Raw genomic sequence first — 25000 nt, 5'->3', positions numbered from 1 at the left:
ATTCTGCCAAATCAGATTGGAGCCTGGTGTAGCCATCTGGTTTCACCAGTCCTCAGTCAAATCGTCCAACCCATGCTAGCATGGAAAGCGTACGTTAAATGACGATGATGATGATGATGATGTTTGTCTCCTTGCTACTGTTCTTTAAAAAATAAGTAGTGGGGTTGATTTGTTTCATTAAACCCTTCAAGGCAGTGTCCTAACATAGTTGCAGTCTAATAACTGAAACAAGTAAAAGATAGAAGATAAATACTGCAAGACATGCATTCATGTATGTCTTTAACGATTCTGCCACTTTGCAGCTCAGTTCCAGTCTGTGACTTCCATTCTTTCTCTCTACCTTTTCTTTTTGTTTATTTCTTAATTCTTTCACCTTGGTCAGTCCATGGTCAGTATTTTGAATTATTTTACCACTGTTTCACTACTATGTTCTTGACCAAGTAACTTGTTGAAGGGCAGTGTTGTTTTGTTAACTGGCAGTGCACTATAAGGCATGGAGAGGGTAGTGGAAAGATACTCCGCCAGTGTTTGGGTTAGGGTCACCCATCATTGTGGGTTGACCCACAACCATTACATCTGAATATTGGTATGTCTGTCTATCTGTGCCACATAATAATTTTGAAATTTCCAAACAGAATGAAGTTCATTAGTTAGATAGTTCACATTATTTTGTAAGGAACATAGGGCTGTAACAATTTCATGCCAGTGGATACGATCTTAGGCTACTTCCTTGATTTCAGACCAAGAGAGACTGGTTCCTTTTACTTCTGGTTATCAGTCTAACACTTGTCTTGCAATTGCTGCTTGGAGGTTTCCTTAGAATGTGGCTGATCCAACCCCATTTCCTTTTCAGAATTTCTTGATTGATGGCAATTTGTTTCTTTCTATCCCACTGGCTTCTGCTTTGAAATTTTGTCCAGCCACCAGATCTTGAGGTAGATAGATAAACAAGCATATAAATAAATACATTAACAAATACATAGACTGATAGACTTCACCTAGTGAATTCAAAGACAATGATGCAGAAGAAAAGACCATTCAGCAGTCATCCATGAACAATATTACTGTTTCTTGAACATTATGCAAAGGATAGCATTTTAGTTAACGTTAAAGTACAGTCTAATAATATTAAATCCTACTGAGATTAATCTACTTTGCCTTTCATCCTTTAAGAATCCATAAGATTAAGTACCAGGTAGCTAATGAGGTTAATTTAATCGATTAACCCTTTCTTTCATATTTGCAGCCTTTTGTTTACATTAGTAACTATTATCATTATTGAGATGACGAGCTGCTAGAATTCTGAGAGCATCAGACAAAATGCTTAGCAGTAGTTTTTCTCGTTCTTTACATTCTGAGTTCAAATCCTGCCAAAGTCAGCTTTGCCTTTTATCCTTTTGGTGGGGTCAATAAAATACAGTACCAATCAAGTAGTGGGTTGTTGTAATTGACTAAGCCCCTCCCCTCAAAGCTACTGGCTTTATGCCTAAACCAGAAAACATTGATAAACTCCTTCTAGAGTCACTGACTCATAGGGCTGGGTTTTTTTTTGGTGTCTATCGCTCTATATACTCCCCACTTGACAGAATACTAGTGTGTCACAACAACACTTATTTTGGCCAGTTGAGTGAACTGGAACAATGTGGAATGGAGTGGTTCGCTTACGAACGAACACAACACATCGCCCGGTCCAGGAATCGAAACCACAATTTTATGACCATAAGTCCAACACTCTAAACCACTGAGTCAAACAAATAAAAAATGCCTTGTGGTATTCAATTCCAACCCTTTATGTTCTGAGTTAATACTCTTTCGAAGGTTGACTTTACCCTTCGTCTTTCCGGGGTAAATAAAACAAACACCAGTCAAGTAATGATGGTGGCAGTGCGGGATGGAGGTAGATTTAATTTGCTGTTTCTTCCTCACACAATTTCAAGTCTTGTGCCTCTCCAACAAATTATTTTCAATGTATATATTTTTTTTTTAATTTCAAAAATATTTTCCTGATTCATAATGCTGCATTTTTCTTAAGGCAATTTTGTTTGCAAATCATTTAACGTTTGTTTTTACTGTTTTTATTTTCTTTAAGAAAATGTTCACATATCTCGTTTCTTGTTTGCATCTGTATTGAATTATTTCTGTGTAACTAAAACCACAAGCTGTTTTCTTAAGTTCATTTGTACCATGAATTTGTTGCATTCGTTTTTGTTTATTGGGAGGTTTTTTTTCCTGTTTTTTTTTTTTTGGTTTTTTTTTTTTCACTCTACTGGATGAAGCTTATATATATATATATATTTTTTTGTTTTCTGTTTTCTTGTTAATAAGATGCTTTGAATCGTTTTGTTTTGTTTTTAGTTTAGTTAGAGGAATGGAATCAAAGTTCACTTTATTTAACTTACACTTGTTTTCCTACTTAATAGAAATGTCTGCAGTTTGTACTGTAAACTCTGCTTACATCAACCGACAAGCTCTCAAGTTCTTTGTGTACACACACACACACACACATATCTATGTAGTTGCTTTTCTTCTCTTTATACATTATTCTTATTGTCAGTCTATTTATTGTCCACACTAGACTGCGCCTGTATTCATGAAGATCTTTACAATTCTGAAATAGTAACACTTTAAACTAATTTTCTCTTTTTGAAGCTTTTAAGTATTGAACAAAATAAAAAAAAAAAAACAAATAATAAGAAAAAACCAGGAGCTATTTACAGCTTTATTGCTTTAAATTTCTCTTGTTATAATTTACGTAATAAACATTAAACATTTATTGGCATTTTAACTTTCGTTAACGTATTAAATGCATGGCTGAACTTGAAATATAAATTTTAATCTATTAACTAGCTTACTTTATTAAGAAAGATTAAATATTTTTGTTATTCTTCTTTTTATGTGTCTGAACGAAGAAAGGGAAATATCTTATTTCGCGCGCACGCACACGCATGCACGCACACACACACACACACACACACACACACGTGTGTGTGTATGTATGTATATATAGATATATATACTAAAAAGTAAACTATATTGACTCATTCAAAAATGGTTGCTTTTATATAGAAGAAAAGTCAATTTTGACCTGGATCCTTCATTGGAGAAATATATAAAATGTTTAGTGATGATGCTAACTGCATATAAATTGGAAGTGCTGAAGCCATCACCTCTACAGATTCTGCAGTTTATTTTATTATATAAGTTAATGGTGCCAAAATATCTTCGGCTGTTGTCTCTGTAGTTTCATAAAAACCAATGTCCGGGTACCTCCTGAGTCCCAGCTTGTTTTAGGGCAGTGTATTGCATGGGCAACATTTAAGAGAGTGACAACCAACTCATCTGCCCAAGTTATTCAAAATCATATTACTATATAGAAATGGCGTGGGTATGTTACTCCATGTCATCTGTCAATCAGTAGAAATCTGCAAGCTAATTTTTAAAAATTAATGACCTGTCTGCCAGTCCAGTAGTTTCTTAGTCTAATCACCATTGCTGCTGCTACTGCTACTACTACTACAACCAGCCATCATATGTATTGTGCCACACCTTTGCATGAATGAATGGAACTGACTTCCTTTCCTTAACATCAGCTTGTCACTTCCCCATTTCCCCAAGAGAGGTGGAGTTGTGTTGCCTCTTTAAGAAACACTAATTTAAACCCCCACCACCCCATCTCCCCTTCAACAGAAAACTAATTAGAGTGGTGTTTTCCTTACCCAGCCTCTTTTCTATATATTTGTACACTGAATGAATTAGATTTTATTTATTGAATAAACACACACTAACCAACTCTTGTTGTTAAAACTGGGATCATTTCAGTAAGTTACACATCTGCCTACATAAACATTCTTGACTAAATAATGAAGTAGACACACATTGGTTCTGGGGCTTAATGTATTGGACTTGTGATCATCACATGGTTGTGCATTCAAATCTTTCTATATATTGTAGCCATGAGCAAAGGCACATGAACTCTGCTTGCTCCACTTTAAACTGAATGACATATAAAACAGGCTCCACTCCCTACTTCATAGTTCAGTGGTTAGTTAGGAGAAAGAGCATCCAGCTGGAAAAAGAAATTTTTTATTTTCATTTTGTTTTTTGTGCACCAATAAAGCTTCTTCCCCCACTCTACTATATATAAAATTTTAGAGGGTGAAGGTATAAATCCCCAAATACTTTTCAAGCAGGGCATGCCCAGTTTATTCAACAGTAACTTAACACTCTGGATTGCAAGAATGAAGACATTTCATTGATTTACTGCTAGTCAATTATTTTTCCTGTTTATAGTTGTGCATTAACTCTGATCCAGCTCACAACTGATCAAAGACATTCTAAACTTGACTATCCTGTCTTATTTGGGGTACACAAGACAACATTGTCTAATATGTTTTTATTTTTCTTTTCTTTCTTTTTTTTTTTTTAAGAATTTTAGGATGTACTTTGAAGATTCAGTTGCTATTTTTAACAGGTTCCCTCATTGGTACACTAGCAAAGTGTAGAAGTCTGTAGTTTGGGGGACAAAAGAAGGTTTTTAACCCTTTTGAGACAAAACTTACTGATGTTTCTGTATGTTTGTCATATAGGCGCAGGGGTGGCTGTGTGGTAAGTAGTTTGTTTACCAACCACATGGTTCCGGGTTCATTCCCACTGCATGGCACCTTGGGCAAGTGTCTTCTACTATAGCCTCGGGCCGACCAAAGCCTTGTGAGTGGATTTGGTAGATGGAAACTGAAAGAAGCCCATCATATATATGTATATACATGTATATGTGTGTGTTTGTGTGTCTGTGTTTTTGCCCCCACCATCGCTTGACACCCAATGGTGGTGTGTTTACGTCCATGTAACTTAGCGGTTCAGCAAAAGAGACTGATAGAATAAATACTAGGCTTACAAAGAATAAGTCCTGGGGTCGATTTGCTCGACTAAAGGTGGTGCTCCAGCATGACCACAGTCAAATGACTGAAACAAGTAAAGGAGTAAAAGAGCTATGAGCAGTGAATGTGGTTGTTGTTGCTTTTGTCAACTAATCATCTACTTGCTTCATACCTTTAAAGATGTATGAAACAAGCCATCTCCTATTTGAAAAACAGGTGGGAGTAGTGGCAGGATGTGCATCCAACTGGAAGACAATATCTCAACAGTATACTCCCCTAATTCATGCTTTCGTAGAAAAATGGACATAAAAATGAACAAATTGGTTTTTGTTTATGTTATTCAAGTACATGACACTGACTACCTCGAGTTATTTCTCTTAACTCATTTTTGTTTAAATTATACAAATTACCTAGGCCATAAGCAGTTTTCTACTCAATTTTGTATAACTCTACCTCCTTTGGCTGATGGAGATATGGTTGAACCAGAACCACATGTCCATGATTGTCTTTGTATCTCCAAACAATAACCCTGTCCCTTTCAGTTTTGGAGAATTCTTGAATTTTGAGATTATCTCCATTTCTCAAGTGGAACTGATCATTATTGACATTTGTAATTATGATACATTCTCTAGAGGTGGAGATAATTTTAATTATCAAGAATTTTTGGTGTATGCTATCTAATGTAGTAGGAATTTGTTATTCAAGTACATGCCACTGGCCACTTCGAGTTAACTTCTCTCAACCCATTTGTGTGTGCTTGTGTATGGTTTAGTGGTTAGGGTGTTCGATTCACAAGTGTAAAATTATGGTTTCAATTCGGGGACCAGGCAATGCATTGTGTTCTTGAGCAAAACGCTTCATTTCACGTTGCTCCAGCCCACTCAGCTAGCAAAAATGAGTAATCCTGTGATGGACCAGCATTCCATATATCTCACAGAAAGCGGGAAGCTGGCCCTATGAATCTATAAGACATGGGAAGGATCTTTATCCTAATTAAAAATATATATATAAATATCAACACACACATTTTCTGATGAAGACAAACCCACATACATTCAGACACGCATATATATATACATATATATATATATATATATATATATACTTTATTTATTTAAAAGCAGCTTGCACATTTCATGTGCTTACTCCGGTATATATATATATATATATATATATATATATATATATATATATATATATATATATATATATATTGGTAAGAGACTTGATACATTGATGTATTGAACAAAAGTATCTTGAATTTATTCCATGTAGGCTCGGTTCCTGTACTCTGAGGAGGATTCAGCCATTTCTTATTAGATATTGATAAATTTAATAAAAAATACCACTGCAATCTACTAAAACCTCTCAAAGGTTTGCTCCAGCATGGTTGTATTCCAAAGAGTGTAACCAGAAAAAGAATGAAACTATTCCTGTTGTTTAGTCTCTTTATGTAAACCATTGTGTGTGGTGGTGGTGGTGGTGGTGGTGGTGGTGTTTGTATGTAGTGACAATTGGGATAAGGATTACAATTGTAGCAATTAATATGTAAATTGGCTTTGTTGATTAAAGATTAACTTCACTAGATATTGCTTTTATATTATTGTTCTGACAAGTTTTATTTCCACCATGCACATGGATCCTCGCACGCACACACACACACACACACACACACACAATCACATACATATTCACATACATAGAAGCCAACATGAGAAAACTTCAACCTGCTATAAATAGTAGCCAAATCGTCCTAAGACCCTTAATTTAACCCTTTAGCATTTAATCTGACACAGTAGAGAGCCATTGTTTCTCACAGGTGTGTTTGTGTGTGTGTGTACATGGGTGGGGGATGCATGTGGTGGAGGTGCTGCTGGTGGGTCAGTTATTAGACTTTCAGTCTACAGACTCAGGCCATACTGGGGCTGAGAAATTGAAAAATTTTTTAGTCAAATGAATCAACCCCAGTACTTTGGGTTTATTTTATTTATTTTATTTTTTTTAAAGCCTGGGCACTTATTCCTTCTCTTTTGCTGAACTGCTAAGTTATGGGGATGTAAGCGCAACAACACTGGTTGTCAAGCAGTGGTCACACACACACACACAGGTGCACGTGCTAACATATATATGACAGGCTTGTTTCAGTTTCCATTTACCGAATCGGTCAGCTTGAGGCTATAGTTGAGACCCTTGCCCCCAAGGTCCATGCAATGGAACTGAACCCAGAACCATGTGGTTGGGAAGCAAACTTCCTGCCACACAGCCATGCCTGCACCGTGCTTAATAAAATTATATGGTTTTTAAAGTTTTTAGACTTTGCCAGCAGCAATGCAAGATTAATTACACAAATGCAAATTATTATTTTACCTTCTCGTTAATAAAGACTGGAGTGGGGGTGTAGTAATATATTTTGAGGTGGGTGGGTTAGCAGGTGGCAAGGAATGGCTTGGTAATTGTCAGTTCCAGAACCACTGCTTTGAGCTGTCTTTAAAAAAGAATCAAACAAAAGCATCTGTTTCTTCACCAATATATATTTGAAATTAGTATTTTGTCTGTATTTTGAAATATTTTATTATACATTTCTGCTGCTTGCATACTTTTTATAAGCGAAAATCTGGGATGGGAGTGATTGCTTTGGAGGGAGCTACTGTATAACAGCTAATTAATATGTAAATTGGCTTTGCCGTTTAAGCACCAACTTCTCTAGATAACGCTTAACATTACTGATCTAGCTGCAATCTCTTCTCTACTTACACATATGCACGCATGCATGCACACACACACACACACACACACACACACACACCTGGAAGCTTAATTTTCTTATCTACTAAATCTATTGGCACAGTGTTCATTAAGTAATCAATACTATTGAACAGTATATACGTATGCACGTACGCACGCACACACACACACACACACACACACACACACACACACACACACACTTCCTCCATTCCAGTTTGGCTGCCCGTTCTGATTAGTGAGTCATTAATTAAGATTAAAATCCGGATTCTCTTTCTCCCCCCCCCCTCCCAATGATAGAAAGACGAGAGAAAAAAAAATTAATAATTTTCTAATTTAATTGAATAAGATTAACATGATAATAGAATTTATTATATTGCTGACCTTTGTACTGCTGTGTGACCTTTTGTGACCTCTTTCCAATTATTTCCTTAACTGTCTCTTGTGTCTTCACAAATTAAAATATTTAATCTGTCTTGCTTTCGTAGCTGACTCTTCAATATCTTCATAATTAAAGGTGACACAATAGAATCTCACTCTTTCTCCCTCCTTCTCTCATTCTCTGTGTGTCTGTCTCTCTCTATCTCTCCTCACTCTCCTCTCACTATCTCTCCTCTCACTATCTCTCCTCTTGTACCTCTGTTCAGATGGAAATTTGTATATTCTGATTATGTCAAGGTCTGTGAAATGAGGTGAATTTTTAAACAAAATCGAAGATTTATGAATTATTTTGCCAACAATTGTTGTTATCTACTCATTATGATTTTGTTAAAGGTCTAAACCAAAATTAATGTGATATGACCAAATCATATATAATTGAATGTTCTTCAATGAGAAACTAAGCAAATGGAGGGAATTATCAACTTTGAATGGATAAATAAAACCTATTATAGATTCTGTAACTCAGTCACTGATCTCCATCCTCTCTCTCTTTTTCTCTCTCTCTCTCTTTCTCTCTTTCTCTCTCTCTCTCTTTCTCTCTTTCTCTCTCTTTCTCTCTCTCTCTCTCTCTCTCTCTCTCTCTCTCTCTCTCTCTCTCTCTCTCTCACACACTCTCATATACTTGGTGTTAGAGTATTTGGTTTGTATTGAATTATAATTGGTATTTTATTCTAACAACTGTAGAACTTAACTCCTAAGCTTAAAAATTGTCCACTTTCCATCCTGGCATGAGTTGGGCAGGTCACTATGGTTGGAATCAGCTCAAAATCAGCAGTGTTGCTCATCTAGACATGTCAGGAGGCCACATTTTGCTTAGGTGTTTCACCTTTGCCTTCGTTTCTATGGCTGGGGTGCCCTTCCGAACATCAACCTCTTTACAGACAGTACTGGGTGTTTTTTCCCAGGCACTAACGCTAACGCCTTGCCTTCAACAAGACTAATGAGCTACTCTATACTTACCAATCGTACATCTATCCCCAAATCTCGACAACTCTACATCTACCCCTAAATTTAATAATACTGGAACTGACTAAATCCATATAGTCCTTTATTTTTTTTTTCAATACCTTTTTTATTCTTTACTGTAAATGCTATTGATATTCATTGTGTCAGTTGCACGAGACATGAGAAATTTGCTCTTAGTTTGCCAACAGCATCTTAGGTCTTATTATTATTATTATTATTGTTGTTATTAAAGTGGCGAACTGGCAGACTTGTTAGCACGCCAGACAAGATACTTAGCAGCATTTTGTCTGCCTTTACGTTCTGAGTTCAAATTCCGCCAAGGTTGACTTTGTCTTTCTTCCTTTTGGGGGTCGATAAACTAAGTACCCGTCAAGTACTGGGGCTGATGTAATAGGCTATCCCCCTACCCACAAATTCCAGGCTTTGTGTCTATAGTAGAAAGGATTATTATTATTATTATTATTATTAAACAGTGAGTTGGCAGAAATGTTAGCACACTGGACGAAATGCTTACTGGTATTTGAGCTCAAATTCCGCCAAGGTCAATTTTTAGTACGTTTACTTTTATCTCCTTTCACCATCTTTTCCCTTTCTTTCCTTCATCTTTTTATGTAAACCTCTACACAAATTGTATTGTCCTTGTGATGTCCCCTTCATCTATACCCCTGTGGCAAATAAAAGAAATCATCATTGTTATCATTATTGTTATTAATCACAAAATTGTTTCTTGTTCTCCCTGCCACTTTTCAATGACAGTAGCAGTTAGTAACCCCTGAATGAAACTGCTTCTCCATTAGTTTGATTGAGGATTCAATTGAAAAATGAAAAGCAAATCAAACTTGAAGTAGATTTTGCTCCAGGATTGTAATGTCTTTCTCTTTTAAAGGAAATTTTGGAGAAATATTAATTTTCCTAATGAGCTTTCACATGAGTCATGCTGGAGGCGGTACACAAGATGAGAACACTGTACTAGTTTGACTATTGTGTAAACCCTGTCTTGCTTGCAGCAATTTATTATCTAAGGTGTCCTATTGAAATGCAGGTTTCCTTCACATATGATGTTTTACTTTTTGTCAGTTATGTTGTCTTACCACCTGTCTCCCAATCAGGAATTTCGATAATGATAAATTGTCAGGTTTTTTTCTATGTGAGGTTTTCAGAAATATCTTGTATATACAGTGTGTGTGTGTCTTTTCTGTCGTTCTTTTTTTTCTTCTTCTCTTTTTTCAATTATTCAGTTTCCTTTGTCTATGTGTATATTTATGTGTGCGCATGTATATAAATATGTGTATATGTGTGTATATATATATATTCATCTTTTAACGTCCATTTTCCATGCTGGCATGGGTTATACAGTTTGATCAGAGTTGGCAAGCAGTAGAGCTGCACCAGGTTTCAGCAGTCTGATTTGGCTTGATTTCTATGGCTAGATGCCTTCCCTAACACCAACCACTTTACAGAGTGTGTTGGATGCATTTTCTGTGGCACCAGCACAGGCACTTTTTACATGGCACTAGCACAGGGCTCCTTCAGGCCAATCCTCTTCAGCAGTTGGAGCAGCATTAACACTTCTGCTGTGGAGGACAGGTCTCCTTGGGAACATATCTATGTATACCTTAACTTATATTGGTATTTGCTTCCAAGACCTGCAACTTATAAAAACACATAGCACAAAAAGTATTTAAAAACTTTATTAGCTTATATATAACTGTTTTGTACACATTTCTTCACATGTGTTTTATTTGTTTTTCCACTTCAGTGTTGGATTTTAAGTGGCTTTTTTTTTATTGTTATGCTTCTAAACTTGTTTGCTGAGACCAATGTAAAGTCAAGTAACTCAGCTGATGTAGTGATTGTTTGTTTTTTTTCCCATTAATTTCTTTAAAAAAAAACAATGTAAAATCAAAAGAGACTCAACTCGAAATGGCATAAGTTGAGGTGTGCCTGTTTATGCATTTGTAAATGTAGATTATGTATAACCATTATATATATATGTATTATCAATATCAATGTGTGTATGTGCATGTGTGCACGCGCCTGTAACCCCCCCCCCCCGCCTCATGACCTATTTCCAAACAAATCACTAATTATTAGGGGTAGGAACATATCTAATTGATACCATAAGGACCATTTTTCTCATGTCATCAAAATTAAGCCCAAACAATCTGGATGTGATAAACTGAACGGAGTAAATCATAGGAATGTTGACATTTGGCTTGTGTAGCAATTAGTGTATTCTGGACATCGGTCATTTGGTTGTGTTATCTAAGTACACTGTCCTTTCTCTGCTCTCTCTCTCTCTTTCTCTCTTCCTTCCTTATCTTCTCTTTCTCTCTCTCTCTCTCTCTCTTTCTCTCTTCCTTCCTTCTCTTCTCTCTCTCTCTCTCTTTCTCTCTTCCTTCCTTCTCTTCTCTCTCTCTCTCTCTCTCTCTCTGCTCCCCCCCTCTCAATTATATTACTGCGTCACTGCACAGCTTTATTTTCTCTGTGGCTTATATTTCACAACTGTTTAGTCTGAGTCAGTTATTTTGTATTCCAATAGTCTATCAATTTACTTTCTCCATTTCACACCTCCTGCTCCCACCGTGTGTGTAGATGAATGTATGTATATATGCGTAAATATGTGTGTGTGTGTATCTATATACATACAAACATTATCACACTGGTAATTATGCACACGCACACACACACAGTAAATTCTTTCTGTTGTTTAATTGTGATTTGATTGAGATTTTCTGGTAATTTGGTAAATAATTTGTTTTCCAACATTGCTTGGGAGTCTATAATGTAAGGAGTACTAAATAATCATGGCTAACGACATTCTTTAGCAATAATCATGCTGCCTTTGCTGTTGTTATCATATTGTAAAGTGTGTGTGTGTGTGTGTGTGTGTGTTAATTGGGAACACATGTGTAAAACACAAATGGAAATACATGTAAAATACTAATAAGATAAAAAGAACAGAAAAAATTAAATGATAGTTACATAGAACTTACTGTGGTATTGAACCTATATATCTTATTTAACTCTTTAGTATTCAGATTACTCTAAAAAATGCAATGCTTTCATATTTACATTATTTTGAATTACTCTTGCATTTTACTCTTTACTTTAGGAATGACATTGTAGGGTAAGTGTAAGAAGCCAGATCTGGCTAATGTAAGCATAAAATAGGAACACTATTTGGGTCAGATATGATTGGTTTAAATACTAAAGAGTTAACCCTTCACTAATGTTACTCATATTGCTGTTTGCATTCATTTGTTTACTTTTATCTCCTTTCACCATCTTTTCCCTTTCTTTCCTTCATCTTTTTATGTAAACCTCTACACAAATTATATTGTCCTTGTGATGTCCCCTTCATCTATACCCCTGTGGCAAATAAAAGAAATCATCATTGTTATCATTATTGTTATTAATCACAAAATTGTTTCTTGTTCTCCCTGCCACTGTTAGTTTAAATGCATATGCTGACTCTCCAATAGGAGAAGGGCTTTTACTTGCTAATTTGACCTGCTAGAAACAGCAGTTAAATTTCCCTCAGATTATAGCTTGCTGTCATTAGTGAGGAAAGAAATATGCTGGATAATGTAGTCTTAAAGATGATCTGGACATGGTTGGAATACATTTAATCATAGTTTTTGACCTAACCTGAATTAACCTGAGATTAAACAACCTATGAGGTTAGGGTTATATCTTCTGATCTGTACTCTTTTACTAGTTTCAACAATGGACTGTAGCTGTGTGTACGCATAATAAGGGACACAAAGAAACCGTAAACTATGCAAGTCCAGAGCCTTCTCCTTGACTTCAATCCCAACAGTCTCTGGGTTGCAAGTTTATGCTTGTTAAGTTGAACAGCTCCATCCTTCACTGTGTATGTTTTTTAAAAAGTTTTTAACGGACTGAACAAAGTTCTGTTACTGGTATGAAGTATGATAGGAGGTGCTATTGTTGTTGTGTAACATCAGGCTGATTGTGACTGAGCAGACCAATGGCACTTAGATGTGGAAATGCTTGACAAGAAGGCAGTCTTAGTTAAAATGTTATGCAAAGGAGGAAACTTTAAGGTGCACCAAAGAGAAGAGAAGATGGTACTAAATATAGAGTGACAATACTAGAAGAAATTTAAAAAAAAGGGGGCAAGCTGACAGAATTGTTAGCACACTGGGCAAAATGTTTAGTGGCATTTCATCCCTCTTTTTATGTTCTGAGTTCAAATTCCACCGAGGTTGACTTTGCCTATTATCCTTTTGGGGGTCAATAAAATTACGTATCAATTGAGCACTGGGGTTGATGTAATCGACTTATCCCTCCTCCAAAATTGCTAACCTTGTGCCAAAATTTGAAACCAATATTAGAAGAAATAAGAAAGAAATCTTTTCATGAAAACTGTATGTAAAACATGTAATAAGGTTAATGAGAAAAATGTCTGTATATCGTTTAACCACCAAGTTCATCTCCCAATATCAGTCAATATTTATGTAATAAATAATAATAACCAGTCTGTATGTATTCAAAAGCTATAATTTAACTTGTTGAGGTTTCTAAGATTTGTATCAATAAAAATAACCATACATCATTATTTCCAGCTCAGCTATTTTTTAAAACATCTTCGTCCATTGTTGTTGTTATTGTTTGTCAAAAGTAGTTTACGTACAATGAAAACCATTTTAGGCTTATTCCTTTCTAAAAGATTCATTCCATCAATAACAGTAGTTCTCAACTGGGGGACATATGGACCATATATGATTTACTTGTTAAATTTTATGTGCAATAAATTGATTGTACTTCTACAGTACACAAAATATGTTTACAATTTTTTTTCATATACTATTCCTGATAGAATTATAAAATATATGATTTTTTAGACATTGAGTGGCCATGGAGGTCCTATAGAGTAAAATAGAAATCAAAGGGGTCCATAGATGTGGAAAGCAAGTTCCATAGATTTTCTTCATTGAATGGACTTTGCTAACTTTGTCTCTTGGAACCAGAGGTGTGTGGTCGGTTGGTTGGTTGGTATGTATTAACACAGGTACCTCTTTAGCATTCTGATTGTTCTGTCAAATATTTATGTCTTCACATTGTTTTGAATTAATCATACATTATCTCGTATCTTTTGAGATTTCAATATGATTTTTAGAATGACATAGAGTAGGAGGTATAAGGGTGTCAAATCTGACCAGTTTGAACATATAACAAGCAGAGTACTTTTGCCAGCTATGGCTGGTTTAACCCTTCAGCATTCAGATTATTTTGTCGGATGTAATGCTTATTTATTCACATTGTGGTTTTGAGATTTTGATGATGTGGTTGTATATTTTTTAGAATAACATTGTAGGATAGGTGTAAGAGGCTAGACCTGGCCAGTTTGAACATAAAACAGGTAGAATACTTGGGCCGGATAAGGCCAGTTTAAATGCTAAAGGGTTAAGGAGAAATATGCCAGGCTTGTTTTAGAACTTGATTTGGTTGTCTGTTGTACCAACAGTAGTGATCAATGACGTATTAAGATCTAGTTACCATATTTCTCTTCTGTTGGAATAAACTCTAAAACTTTCTCCTCCTGGCTGATTTATTGTTATAGCATTGGTCAGTTCTTAACAATAAATTTACATGTTAGCATTTCCTTGTGTAGAGAACAACAAAATAAGGTGTGGTGGTGGTTGTTGTTATTGTTGTGGTTACTGTGATGGTGGTATCTGTTGGAAGGGATAGTGTTTGTTGGCGTTGTTGGTGGCTGTTGGTACAGATAGTGTTTGTTGGCGTTGCTGGTGGCAGTGCCAGTTGTTCTATTGATGGTGCTGGCTGTTGATGGTAGGGGTGGTGGTGTTGCTGTTGTAGTTCATACAGCTGTTGCAAGGTGAGGGCGTGGGTAGGGGGGCAGGGTTGTGGAGTTTGCTTATTTATTGCACATGTTATGAGTAAGATAGACCAGTTTAAAATATCTGGCTAAACTGTTGACTCGTTGGTAGTAATTCAACAGAAAGTAACTGTCAAAATCCAATAAATCTAATTGTTAATATAAGTTGTCATCATCATCATCATCGTCATCGTCATTATTGCCACCATCACTGCCGCCGCCACCACAGCAGCAGAACTCTCTTCAAATATTCATGGTTTGTTATTATTAATCTCATAGAATCTATTCAGTTTTCTTTTGAGGTGGGGGGGGTAGTTTCCTTCCTCAAAATTGTTTTGAGAAATTGAGAGAGGAGGGGGATGTCAAAGGGGAGGAGGAGGAGGGGGATGTCAAAGGGGAGGAGGAGGAGGGGGATGTCAAAGGGGAGGAGGAGGAGGGGGATGTCAAACAGTGGTAGTCTTTAAATAAAGCACTGACAGTTATCAAACATGAACACTAATAAATTATGATAGGGCCTAGCACTGTGTGTGTGTGTTTAGTACTAATGTACCTAATATTTTCCCTTGCCCCCTGTGATGTATATGACATTACTGATATTCTTAACAATGGTGATGACATGTGTGTGCATTTATGTGCATGCATGCACATGTGCATGATCTCTCAGTCTCTCTCTCTCTATTTGTTTATCTAACATTCTATTTAACTATTTATCTATCAATCTATACACACACACACACACAGTATACGTAGTTATACATTGAATAAACACCTATAAGCATTTGATGTAGAATTCTATACATAATGTAGAGTAGGTCCTTTTGTGATGTGTGTGAAAATACATTCTCACATACACATACATTGTGTGTGTGTGTGTGTGTATGTATATATATATATATATATATATGTGTATATATATATATATAGTGTGTATGTGCATGCTGGAAGATGCAATATGTAACCAAAAGTTAGAGTTCAGTTGTACATTCCACACTCCATTCATGTATTCAATGTGGTTAAGTGAAAGGCATTGAACCATGAAGTAGGTTAGTGCGGGAAATGCAAACCGCATAATATTTTTTTTTATTGTTAGTATATACATGTATAATATAATTTTTTTCAGTGTCAAAGGAAATTGTTAGAGCTCTTCCGGATGGGAGTTTTTGTATTTCACTATTTCACTTGGCTATTGCCATACTAATAATCGGGTGTAGAGCTCTATATACATATGCTTCAGAACAATGTGTTAGTCAAGAGTGGTAATAAGAAAATGAGATGACAAAGGACCCAAATAAATTGCACTTCATATTTGAGGCTCTGACTAAGCGATAAGATGTTATTCTGGCACCACTCTACCATGAGTCCACTGTATCTTATAGCAGAAACAGCTGTAAGCTATTGAAGTTCATAAGATAATCGTTTATTCCTTTGTCATCTCATTTTCTTATATAATGTAAGGTAATATAATTATAGTATAATATCATTTAATTTATTATATTACTATGTCATGGAGTCCCATGTCCTCTGATATAGAATTTCAGAGTTTCCATTGCAAGTATGAATCATCTAATTTCATTTGCCTTGCTAAGGGGGTCCTTAAGAAAGGCACTCCCCCTTTGTTTTTTCTTTGCTCTCCCTCTCCTAAATATCTTAGTCTACTATAACAAAAAACAAGTTCTCTCTTTCCCAAATTTTAGTTTTCTCATCTGGAACTGAATCTTTATCTTTGTTTTTGTTTGGTTTGCATCATTTTTTTTTTTTTATTGTAGTTCCTCTTAATTTAGTTAAAAAGCAGTGGTTTCACACATTCCAGTTTCTAATTAACAAACAGTTCAATTCCTTGCTGTTACACGATAAACTCCCCCCACCTCTCTCTCTGTTTTCTTCTGCTCACATTTCTAAAAGGTCTTGACATCTTTTCAACAGTTTACCACCTTCACTGTACTTTCTACAGAAGAATGCTGAGTGGAATTATTAGGAAAGTTTCTGGATAGCTTTTGGGCAGGAAATGATGTTTCAGCTCTAGTGTTATCTCTCCACTGTGTAATTACGATATCCAAATACTTGGTGCTATTTTCAAAACTAATTAATATCCTGTAATATCGTTGATATTGATCAGATAAATTGACATCTTTCTTTTGTCCAGTTATTTAATATGTTGCTGTTGATTAGCCTCTGGTCAACCCTGATCAAGTAGACTTGCGATCAAACACATTTCCAACTGAGATGACAACCATCTCCATCGTCTTATTTATATAAGCCTGCCTTCTTCAATATATCATTCCCTTTTTTCTTTTTCTTCTTGAGACAGTAGTGTGTGATTAAGTGCTATATTTAGCAACTTGTGTTACTCCTGGATGTTCTTTTAATCTCTTGCTTGTTTCAGTCTATAAAATGTTAGAATGTGGCCATGCTGGGGCACCATCTCGAAGTGTTTAGTTGAATAGCTGACTCCAGTACATTTGTTTTTTTTTTATAACCCATTAGCATTTAAACAAGCCATATCCTGTCCAAAATATTTTATCTGCTCCCTGTTTAAACTGGCCATATCTAGCCTTTCACACCTTCCTGACATAAATAATCATATCATTGGAATCCCAAAGCTACAAGATAATTCCTGATTGAAAACAATGTGAATAAATGTGCATTATATTTGACAGAATAATATGAATTCTATTTATTCTTTTGGCCTCTTTTGTCTTCAAGATTTGCTAAGCAGGGACATGTAAGAAGTGATCTTTGTCACCTTTCTAACCATTGAAGGTTACTCTAAAACAATTTTTAAATATATTATTTGTGCCTGTGTGATAAGAAGTTTGCTTTCCAACCACATAGTTCCAGATTCAACCAAGTTGTGTGGCACCTCGAGCAAGTGATTTCTACTAAAGCCTGTCCAAAACCTCAGTGGACTTGGTTGGCAGAAACTAAAAGAAGACTGTTATGTATATTTATGTGGGGGGGGTTTGAGTTTGTACTCCACCACCATTTGACAACTGGAACTGGTTTATTTATGTCTCTGTAGCTTAGTAGTTCAACAGAAGACACTGATAGAATAAACACCATTAGTTTGTCTGCCCTTTTCAGTATAGCTGCAGTCCAATGACTGGAACATGTAAAAGATAAAGATAAAAGATTGTATTTTTCTGAGATTGATATTTACTAATTTGTGTGATTTTCTTATATTTTCTTTGTTTTTGTTTTTTTTTTAATTCCTAACTAATCCAATTATTTCTTCTATTTTATTTTAGGTAAGTCGTTTAGCATTGGATTTTCATTGGATTTATTTTCAAGCAATTCATACCACAATACCATATACAACTTGTGACACTTTAGTTGTGAGTAATTTTCAATTGTGTAGAACACTTCAAGTAAGTGGAGATCTTTTTAACACACAATTCTATTATATTTTTGTTAATTTAATATCCCCCCCCCCCACACACACACACACCATTCTTATTTAAGAATATTATTGATAGTGACTTCAAAGTTTTACCCAGCTAAGACATTACCAGACTGTCTGATAATAGCTGGCCAAAACTTCAAAGTCACTGTCGATAACATTCTTGTATAAGAATAATAAATTTGTACTCTACAAATGTATAGAGTAACCCATCAGATTAATGTAAAATTGTTTTATTGGGACTGAGCATAAAAACAAACATAAATATAATATAATATTTTATATATATATAAATATATATACAACTTTCTGTTCCATTATTGGTTGGGTCATCAGAAAATGTACTCCCTCTAGTGAGAGGTAACTATCGTTTATTATACACAAGATTTATATTCAAGCTAGTGTTAATTTCATGCTATTGAAATGCATGGTATGACAAGCTGGTATGGCATATCATGTGCTTTCAAGCAATCCTTCAGGTTCAGATATATATATGTTATATACTTGAGTCAGAAAGATTGCTTGGAAACACATGGTATGCTTATTCATGCTTGTAAGAATATTGTGTATCCATAGCATGAAGCTAATTGTAGCTTGAATTTAAATGCTGTGTATAATGAATGATACATATATCAACCAGATGTTATGTATCACTGATCACAATACACTTTCAATTCTTTCTAGGTTGTGCCATTCTTTTTCATCTTGGCCCAAATTATGTTACTAACTCATCTTTTTGTACTCATTGAGGCCTTCCAAGTGGCTTTTGTGATCTCTCGGATGCCACTTAGCAACTGCATGGGTTCACTTGTCTGTGAACCTTAATATGTTCAGCCCTACAAAATTTGTGCTTTTGGTATTCTGTGATCACATCATTTGCTTTGATCCATTCTTGGATTACCTCATTTTAGATATGCTCTTGCAATGATATTCCTAGCATGGCCCTTTGTGTTTTAGCTGATCAATGTTTTTCCCTCTTCATAGAAACCCATATCTGTCTGTCTATCTTACTATTCATCCATCTTTACTTATTATATTCATATTGTCATCTGATCAAGCAACATGCTTTAGCAGTGGAATAAATCCTCACTTCTGAAGAAATAAATTAGTTCCACTATTTAGTGAGTTTTTTTTTCTTTCTGACATTGTCATCCATATACTCAAATGTGTGTGTGTGTATGTGTTTGCATGTATTTTGATGTATGTGTGTGCATACTCAGACATACACACATATGCTTACATATACATTTTATATGCACACACAGACATACATACATATACATTTTATATATATATATATATATATATATATATATATATATACATAATTTTACACGTCTGGCCGTATAGCCATTTTTGTTTATTCTACTGTTTCGTTTTCCTGTCTTGTTTTCTGTCCGCCACTACATTCCTCCATGATACAAATTTAATTTGTGGTCTGTGGGAAGAGCCATTTTAACAATGTGTCCTGCCCTAACTCTTCGAAACGCCAGTGTTAGAATGGTGGCAGCTGATAAAGGAAATGTTCTCTATGTGGCCTGTGTGTTTTCTGTACTCTGTTTATCATTTTGTCTACGTTTTGTTTGCAACATCCTGTACCCAGATATGCATCTATATATACATGTAGATATAGGTATGCACACACATGTACGTATATATGCATATACTCATTTATTATATATATATATATACATGCATGCATACACACACACACACACACACACACACACACACACGTGTGCACGCATTATATATTAACTGATAGCTATGCTGACATATCTACATACACACGATCTTAACTAAAATTGTTTAGAATCACTTTCATTCCTGTCTGGCTAATTTAAATTAATATACTGCTTAGCTTGGGGCGAAATTTTAACAGTAGGTTTTAATTCAATGTGTTCTTAAATTATCTGCTATTTTGATGTTCCATTTTGTTATACTAATTCATTGTATTATTTCTGGTGTAATGCACATCCAAAATGAGAGATTGCTCTATTTAACATAACTGTTTTAAACTATTATAACTTTTGTAACCTTTTATTACCATGTTTCTATTGAAATATATTGCCTTTGTTTCAATTAATTTTGAAAATAATGAAGAATTTTAGTAAAAGTAATTTTGTCATTAAGCTGGTGTTTGGAATATAAATTGGCATGAAATTTTGATGGAAGGTTTCAATTTCAGTCTCTTTAAAATGGGAAGCTTGTATCAGAGATAGGACTGAGGGGTCGGTTTGTATTAAAAAGGTCATATGCTGTTAGTTTGTGTGTGTGTGTGTGAGAGAGAGAGAGACTGTGTCTGTCTGCCTCTCTTTTCAGAACAGAAAATAGCGCTAAAAATGAGAAATATTGATAGTGTTATGTATTGGTTATAGATTTGATTGTTGTTTAACTGTTTACTTCATCACTGATCAAGATGATAGGTCATCTAAGTTATTCCAGTTGTGGCCATCCCAACCTCTTTTTCTCTTTCGTCCAGTGTAACTCACTTTAATTAAAATATCATGGAATTTTTTTTTTTAATTCTCAAATATGCAATTATTGGTTTCAATCATTGGACTGTGGCCATGCTGGGGCATCCCCCCATCCAAAGTGCTTATTCAACCTGGAACTTATCTGACCAATCTATTTGTTCAACTGCTAAGTTAGTGGACATAAAGAAACAATGTCCCTTTGTGTGGCACCTTGAGCAAATGTCTTCTACTGTAGCCTCAGGCTGAGCAAGCCTTGTATGTGGATTCGGTAGGTGGAAACTGAAAGAAGCCCATTGTGTGTGTGTGGGTGTGTATATATATATTTGTGTGTGTATATATATATATATATATATATATATATATATGTATGTATGTATGTATGTATGTATGTATGTATATATATATATATATATATATATATATATATATATATATGTGTATGTATGTGTATCTATGTGTGTCCCCTACTACTGCTTGACAACTGGTGTTGGTGTGTTTATGTCTCCTAACATTTGAGATTAAGCAACTTTTCATCTGTAGAGTGTAGATAAAATAGACATCTTATTGTTTTTGAGCCTCTGTTCAATACATCTATGACCATCCACTCAGTTTCTGAAGTATGGTATCTAGGACTACATTAATCCAATGCGTTTTTTTTATTATTTTTTTTTTTTTTTGTAGTTTTGTGGTAAGAAGTTTGCTTCCCAACCGTATGGTTCTTGGTTCAGTCCCCTTGCATGGCAAAGAGAGGCTAATAGATTAAGTACTAAGCTTAAAAATAAGTACTGGAGTCAATTTGTTTGACTGCACCCTTCAAGGTGGTGTCCCAGCATGGCCACAGCCTAATGACTGAAAGAAGTAAAAGGTAAAGATAAGTCTGTAGAGTGTGATTTGAGGGAGATTTGGATGTTCTTTCTAACAGGTCAAACATCCTCCCCTAGAGACATCCTCATTGGCTCAGACATCCATAAAACATTAAAAAAAAAAAAAAAAAAAGCTCTAATCTTTCCTTCACATTCTGTTGGTTATTTTCCTGCTTATCATTGAGTGCATACCTGGTTATTACTGAGTACATACTTGTGTTTGTGCCAATTCACCATCACTTAGTTTTATTTTATTTTTGTGTACAAAGCTATATAATAATAATAATAATAATAATGATATTTCTGTGAGTGATGAGAGAAGAAACTTAGTATTTACCAAATCTGTCATTATTCATGCTTGCTTTTTCCAACCAGTCAATACCAATTGCAATGTGTTTGTGTTTTGTTTCGTTCTTTTTTCTTCCCTGGCAACTTCTTACTGACTCCATTTTCTGAAGCTTGTTTAGTTGTTTGGAAATTTCTCTGCTGGCTACAGGTTAGTCCTGTTTGATTCTCACCATCTGTGCAAGAAGTGAAAAAGCAAGGAAGAAATATACATACATATATATATATATATATATATATATATATATAGTGTTAGACCTCCCATCTGGTATCCAGAAATCTGGGAATACTGTGCAATACCGTGCAATATATTGATTTTAAATTTTAACAGAAGGCCAGTAATTTTTTTTGGGGGGGGGGGAGAGGTAAGTCACTGACATCAACCATAGACTACATTGTCCAATGTCTCCTTTTTTTTTCCTACCTATTTTTTGTTATAACTTAAAAGGAGATTTGGCTGCTATTTCTAGCAGGTTAAGTGACCATGTAGTGGCTCTCTTGATAGTGTATTGTTCATAGTGTTGTGTTCTTCTCTTTTGTAAGGCAGTGGGATGTGAATCAAGGACCAGATGACCGAGTAGCAGCTCCTGTATTAGCTGTGTTGTTGTTCATAGTGCTTTTGGTGGTGGTGTATGTTGTTTAGCCCAAGGCCAGTCATGATTGAGGAGATGCATGATCAAACACATTCCAGCTACAACTATCCCATCTTTTTTTTATTTTTTACACAGTAGGTGCAGGTGTGGTTGTGTGGTAAGAAGCTTGCTTCCCAACCATGTGGTCTTGAGTTCAGTCCCACTGTATGATTTCTTGGCAAGTGTCTTCTACTATAGCCCTGAACCAACCAAAACCTTGGAGTGGATTTGAAAACTGAAAGAAGCCTGTCATGTACATGTGTATGCATCTATGAATGTTTGTTCTCCCAACACCACCAACACCACCACCATTTGGTGTTGGTTTATTGGTTTGGCAAAAGAGACCAACAGAAGTTGTACCAGGCTTGCAAAGACTGGGACCAATTTGTTCAACTAAACCCTTTAAGGTGGTGCCCCAACATGGTTGTGGTCTGAAAACTGAAACAAGTAAAAGATAAAAGAAGATTTATGATGGTTGAATGAGATTTGGCTGTTATTTCTAGAAGCTTAAAAGCACAACTTTGCAGCCATCTTTGTGACTCATGTTCATGGCATTTTGATGGTCAGTGTTAAATTGTATACTGACATGATCAGCACTTGAATAGACTTTGAAAATACATTAATGTAATGATTTTATTTGAAACCGTGACAGAAAACAAATACTATTTGGCAACTCTGCTATGATGAACAGTTTAACTGTGAAGACGCTTTCATTTGAGGATATCACTTAACATCTGAAGAATGCCATCACAATTTGATGATATCTCCACATGCTTTTCAAAGCCATACACTCTATCTCATAATGATACTGTGTGACTGTTGTCCATACAGTGTCCAGTTTAAATGTCTTAGCTCTTAAAATGTCTATGTCTGTGATGTACATCTATCAAATTGTTTCATTAATAGATGATGAATTCAGAATTTTAACTTCATGACAATACCTACCACACACATATATATATATATATATATATATATATATATATATATATATATCTTTATATGTTCACACACAAACACACACTATTGATACAGACAAATTTGATTCTGATTGTGATAGACAAAATGAAAAGCTTATTGTTTGAGTTAAAATTTAGCTGTTAGCATTAAGTGTTAGATTTATTTTCTATGTATTTGGACAACATTAATGTTGATTGATTTTGCTCTTCTCATCCCATCTGAGTTTTTTTGTTTGTTTTTTATTGATTCTGCTTTTCTTTTCTTTTCTTTTTTTATATTTATTACTATTGATCTTTCCAATATCTTCTCTATAAAAACCCCGGTCTTGGTTTATAATTATGCGATTAGCTCAGCAGTGGCTGTTTTGCTCATGCAGCTTTCATTCTGAAGAATCTGTCTTTTGTCAGTGCAGTGTATTTAACACAGTTTGTTTTGCGTTGTCTTAATCCCCTTCGGAACATAATACAACCGGCTGTAATAAACAGCCTGAGTGTATCCTCCCTGCTTATTGCAATGCAGAGTGCCACTGGAATGAAGATCCCTCAGAGCTGACATCCTGACTTTAAAAAAAGGCAATTCCTCACCAGCAAAAAGGTGACTGAGTGGACAGGAGCAGGCAACATGTGGTTTGTTTGCAAGTGACATAAGAAATCTGTTAGTGCTACAATAAGATTATTGTATTTTGTATTCATTCTATATTCATTTTCTATATGTCTATACAAGTAGGCATAGGTGTGGCTGTGTGGTAAGAAGCATGCTTCCCAACCACATGGTTCAGTCCCACTGTGTGACACCTTGGCCAAGTGTATTCTACTATAGCCTTTGGCCTACCAAAACTTTGTGAGTGGATTTGGTAGGCAGAAACTGTGAGAAGCCTAGGCTTAAAAAAAAGTACTTAGGTTGATTAATTCTACTAAAATCTCTTCAAGGCGGTGCCCCAGCATGGCCGCAGTGTAATGACTGAAACGGTGAAAGATAAAAGAAGTTTTTAGGTTTCACATCTGAACTCCTGTACATACTCTATAATGCACATTGAAAATATTCCTGTATGTACTCTGTGTGTGTGTGTGTGTGTGTGTGTGTATTTACTGGTTTCAGTCTGCTGGGGTACCACCATCAAATGTTTAGTTGGTCATATTCATCCCAATATTTAAGTTTAGTGTAGTTCATATTTTATTGATCTTTGATTGCTGAAGCTAAAATACATAAAGACACAACTATATATAGTGTAGTACAGTATAGCTGAAATGAAACAAGTTGTCTGTGATTACTGGTACATGTAGACAAAGCAAATATATCAGTAAAAACTGGTACAAAGCCAGCAGCAAAGTACAATAAATGTGAATGGGTTCCTGTAGATGCAGACAAAGCAAATATTTTATAATGAGTAACAGAGGGGGAAAAAGAAAAAAAATTGAATGCAATCTAATA

At 35.3% G+C, this 25000-nt stretch overlaps 1 protein-coding gene across 4 annotated transcripts in view; it reads left to right on the top strand.

Moving 5' to 3' along the window:
- The window catches only part of LOC106868878 (uncharacterized), a 702504-nt gene that overhangs the window by 161115 nt on the left and 516389 nt on the right, over positions 1–25000 (top strand). For 3 of the 4 annotated variants that reach the window (XM_089342546.1, XM_089342545.1, XM_089342544.1), the window contains exon 2: positions 18141–18260. The exons of the other annotated variant lie outside the window; for it this stretch is intronic. In XM_089342546.1, coding sequence (XP_089198672.1) covers positions 18141–18260 — 120 coding nt within the window. The remainder of the gene's footprint in view (positions 1–18140; positions 18261–25000) is intronic. 4 annotated transcript variants of the gene reach the window in all.

The sequence above is a fragment of the Octopus bimaculoides genome, chromosome 26, assembly GCF_046866305.1.
Source record: "Octopus bimaculoides isolate indiv1 chromosome 26, ASM4686630v1, whole genome shotgun sequence".
In the NCBI taxonomy this organism is placed as follows: Eukaryota; Metazoa; Mollusca; class Cephalopoda; order Octopoda; family Octopodidae; genus Octopus; species Octopus bimaculoides.
The sequence above is the reverse complement of the archived record's forward strand: the minus strand, read 5'-3'. Positions and strand labels throughout refer to the sequence as shown.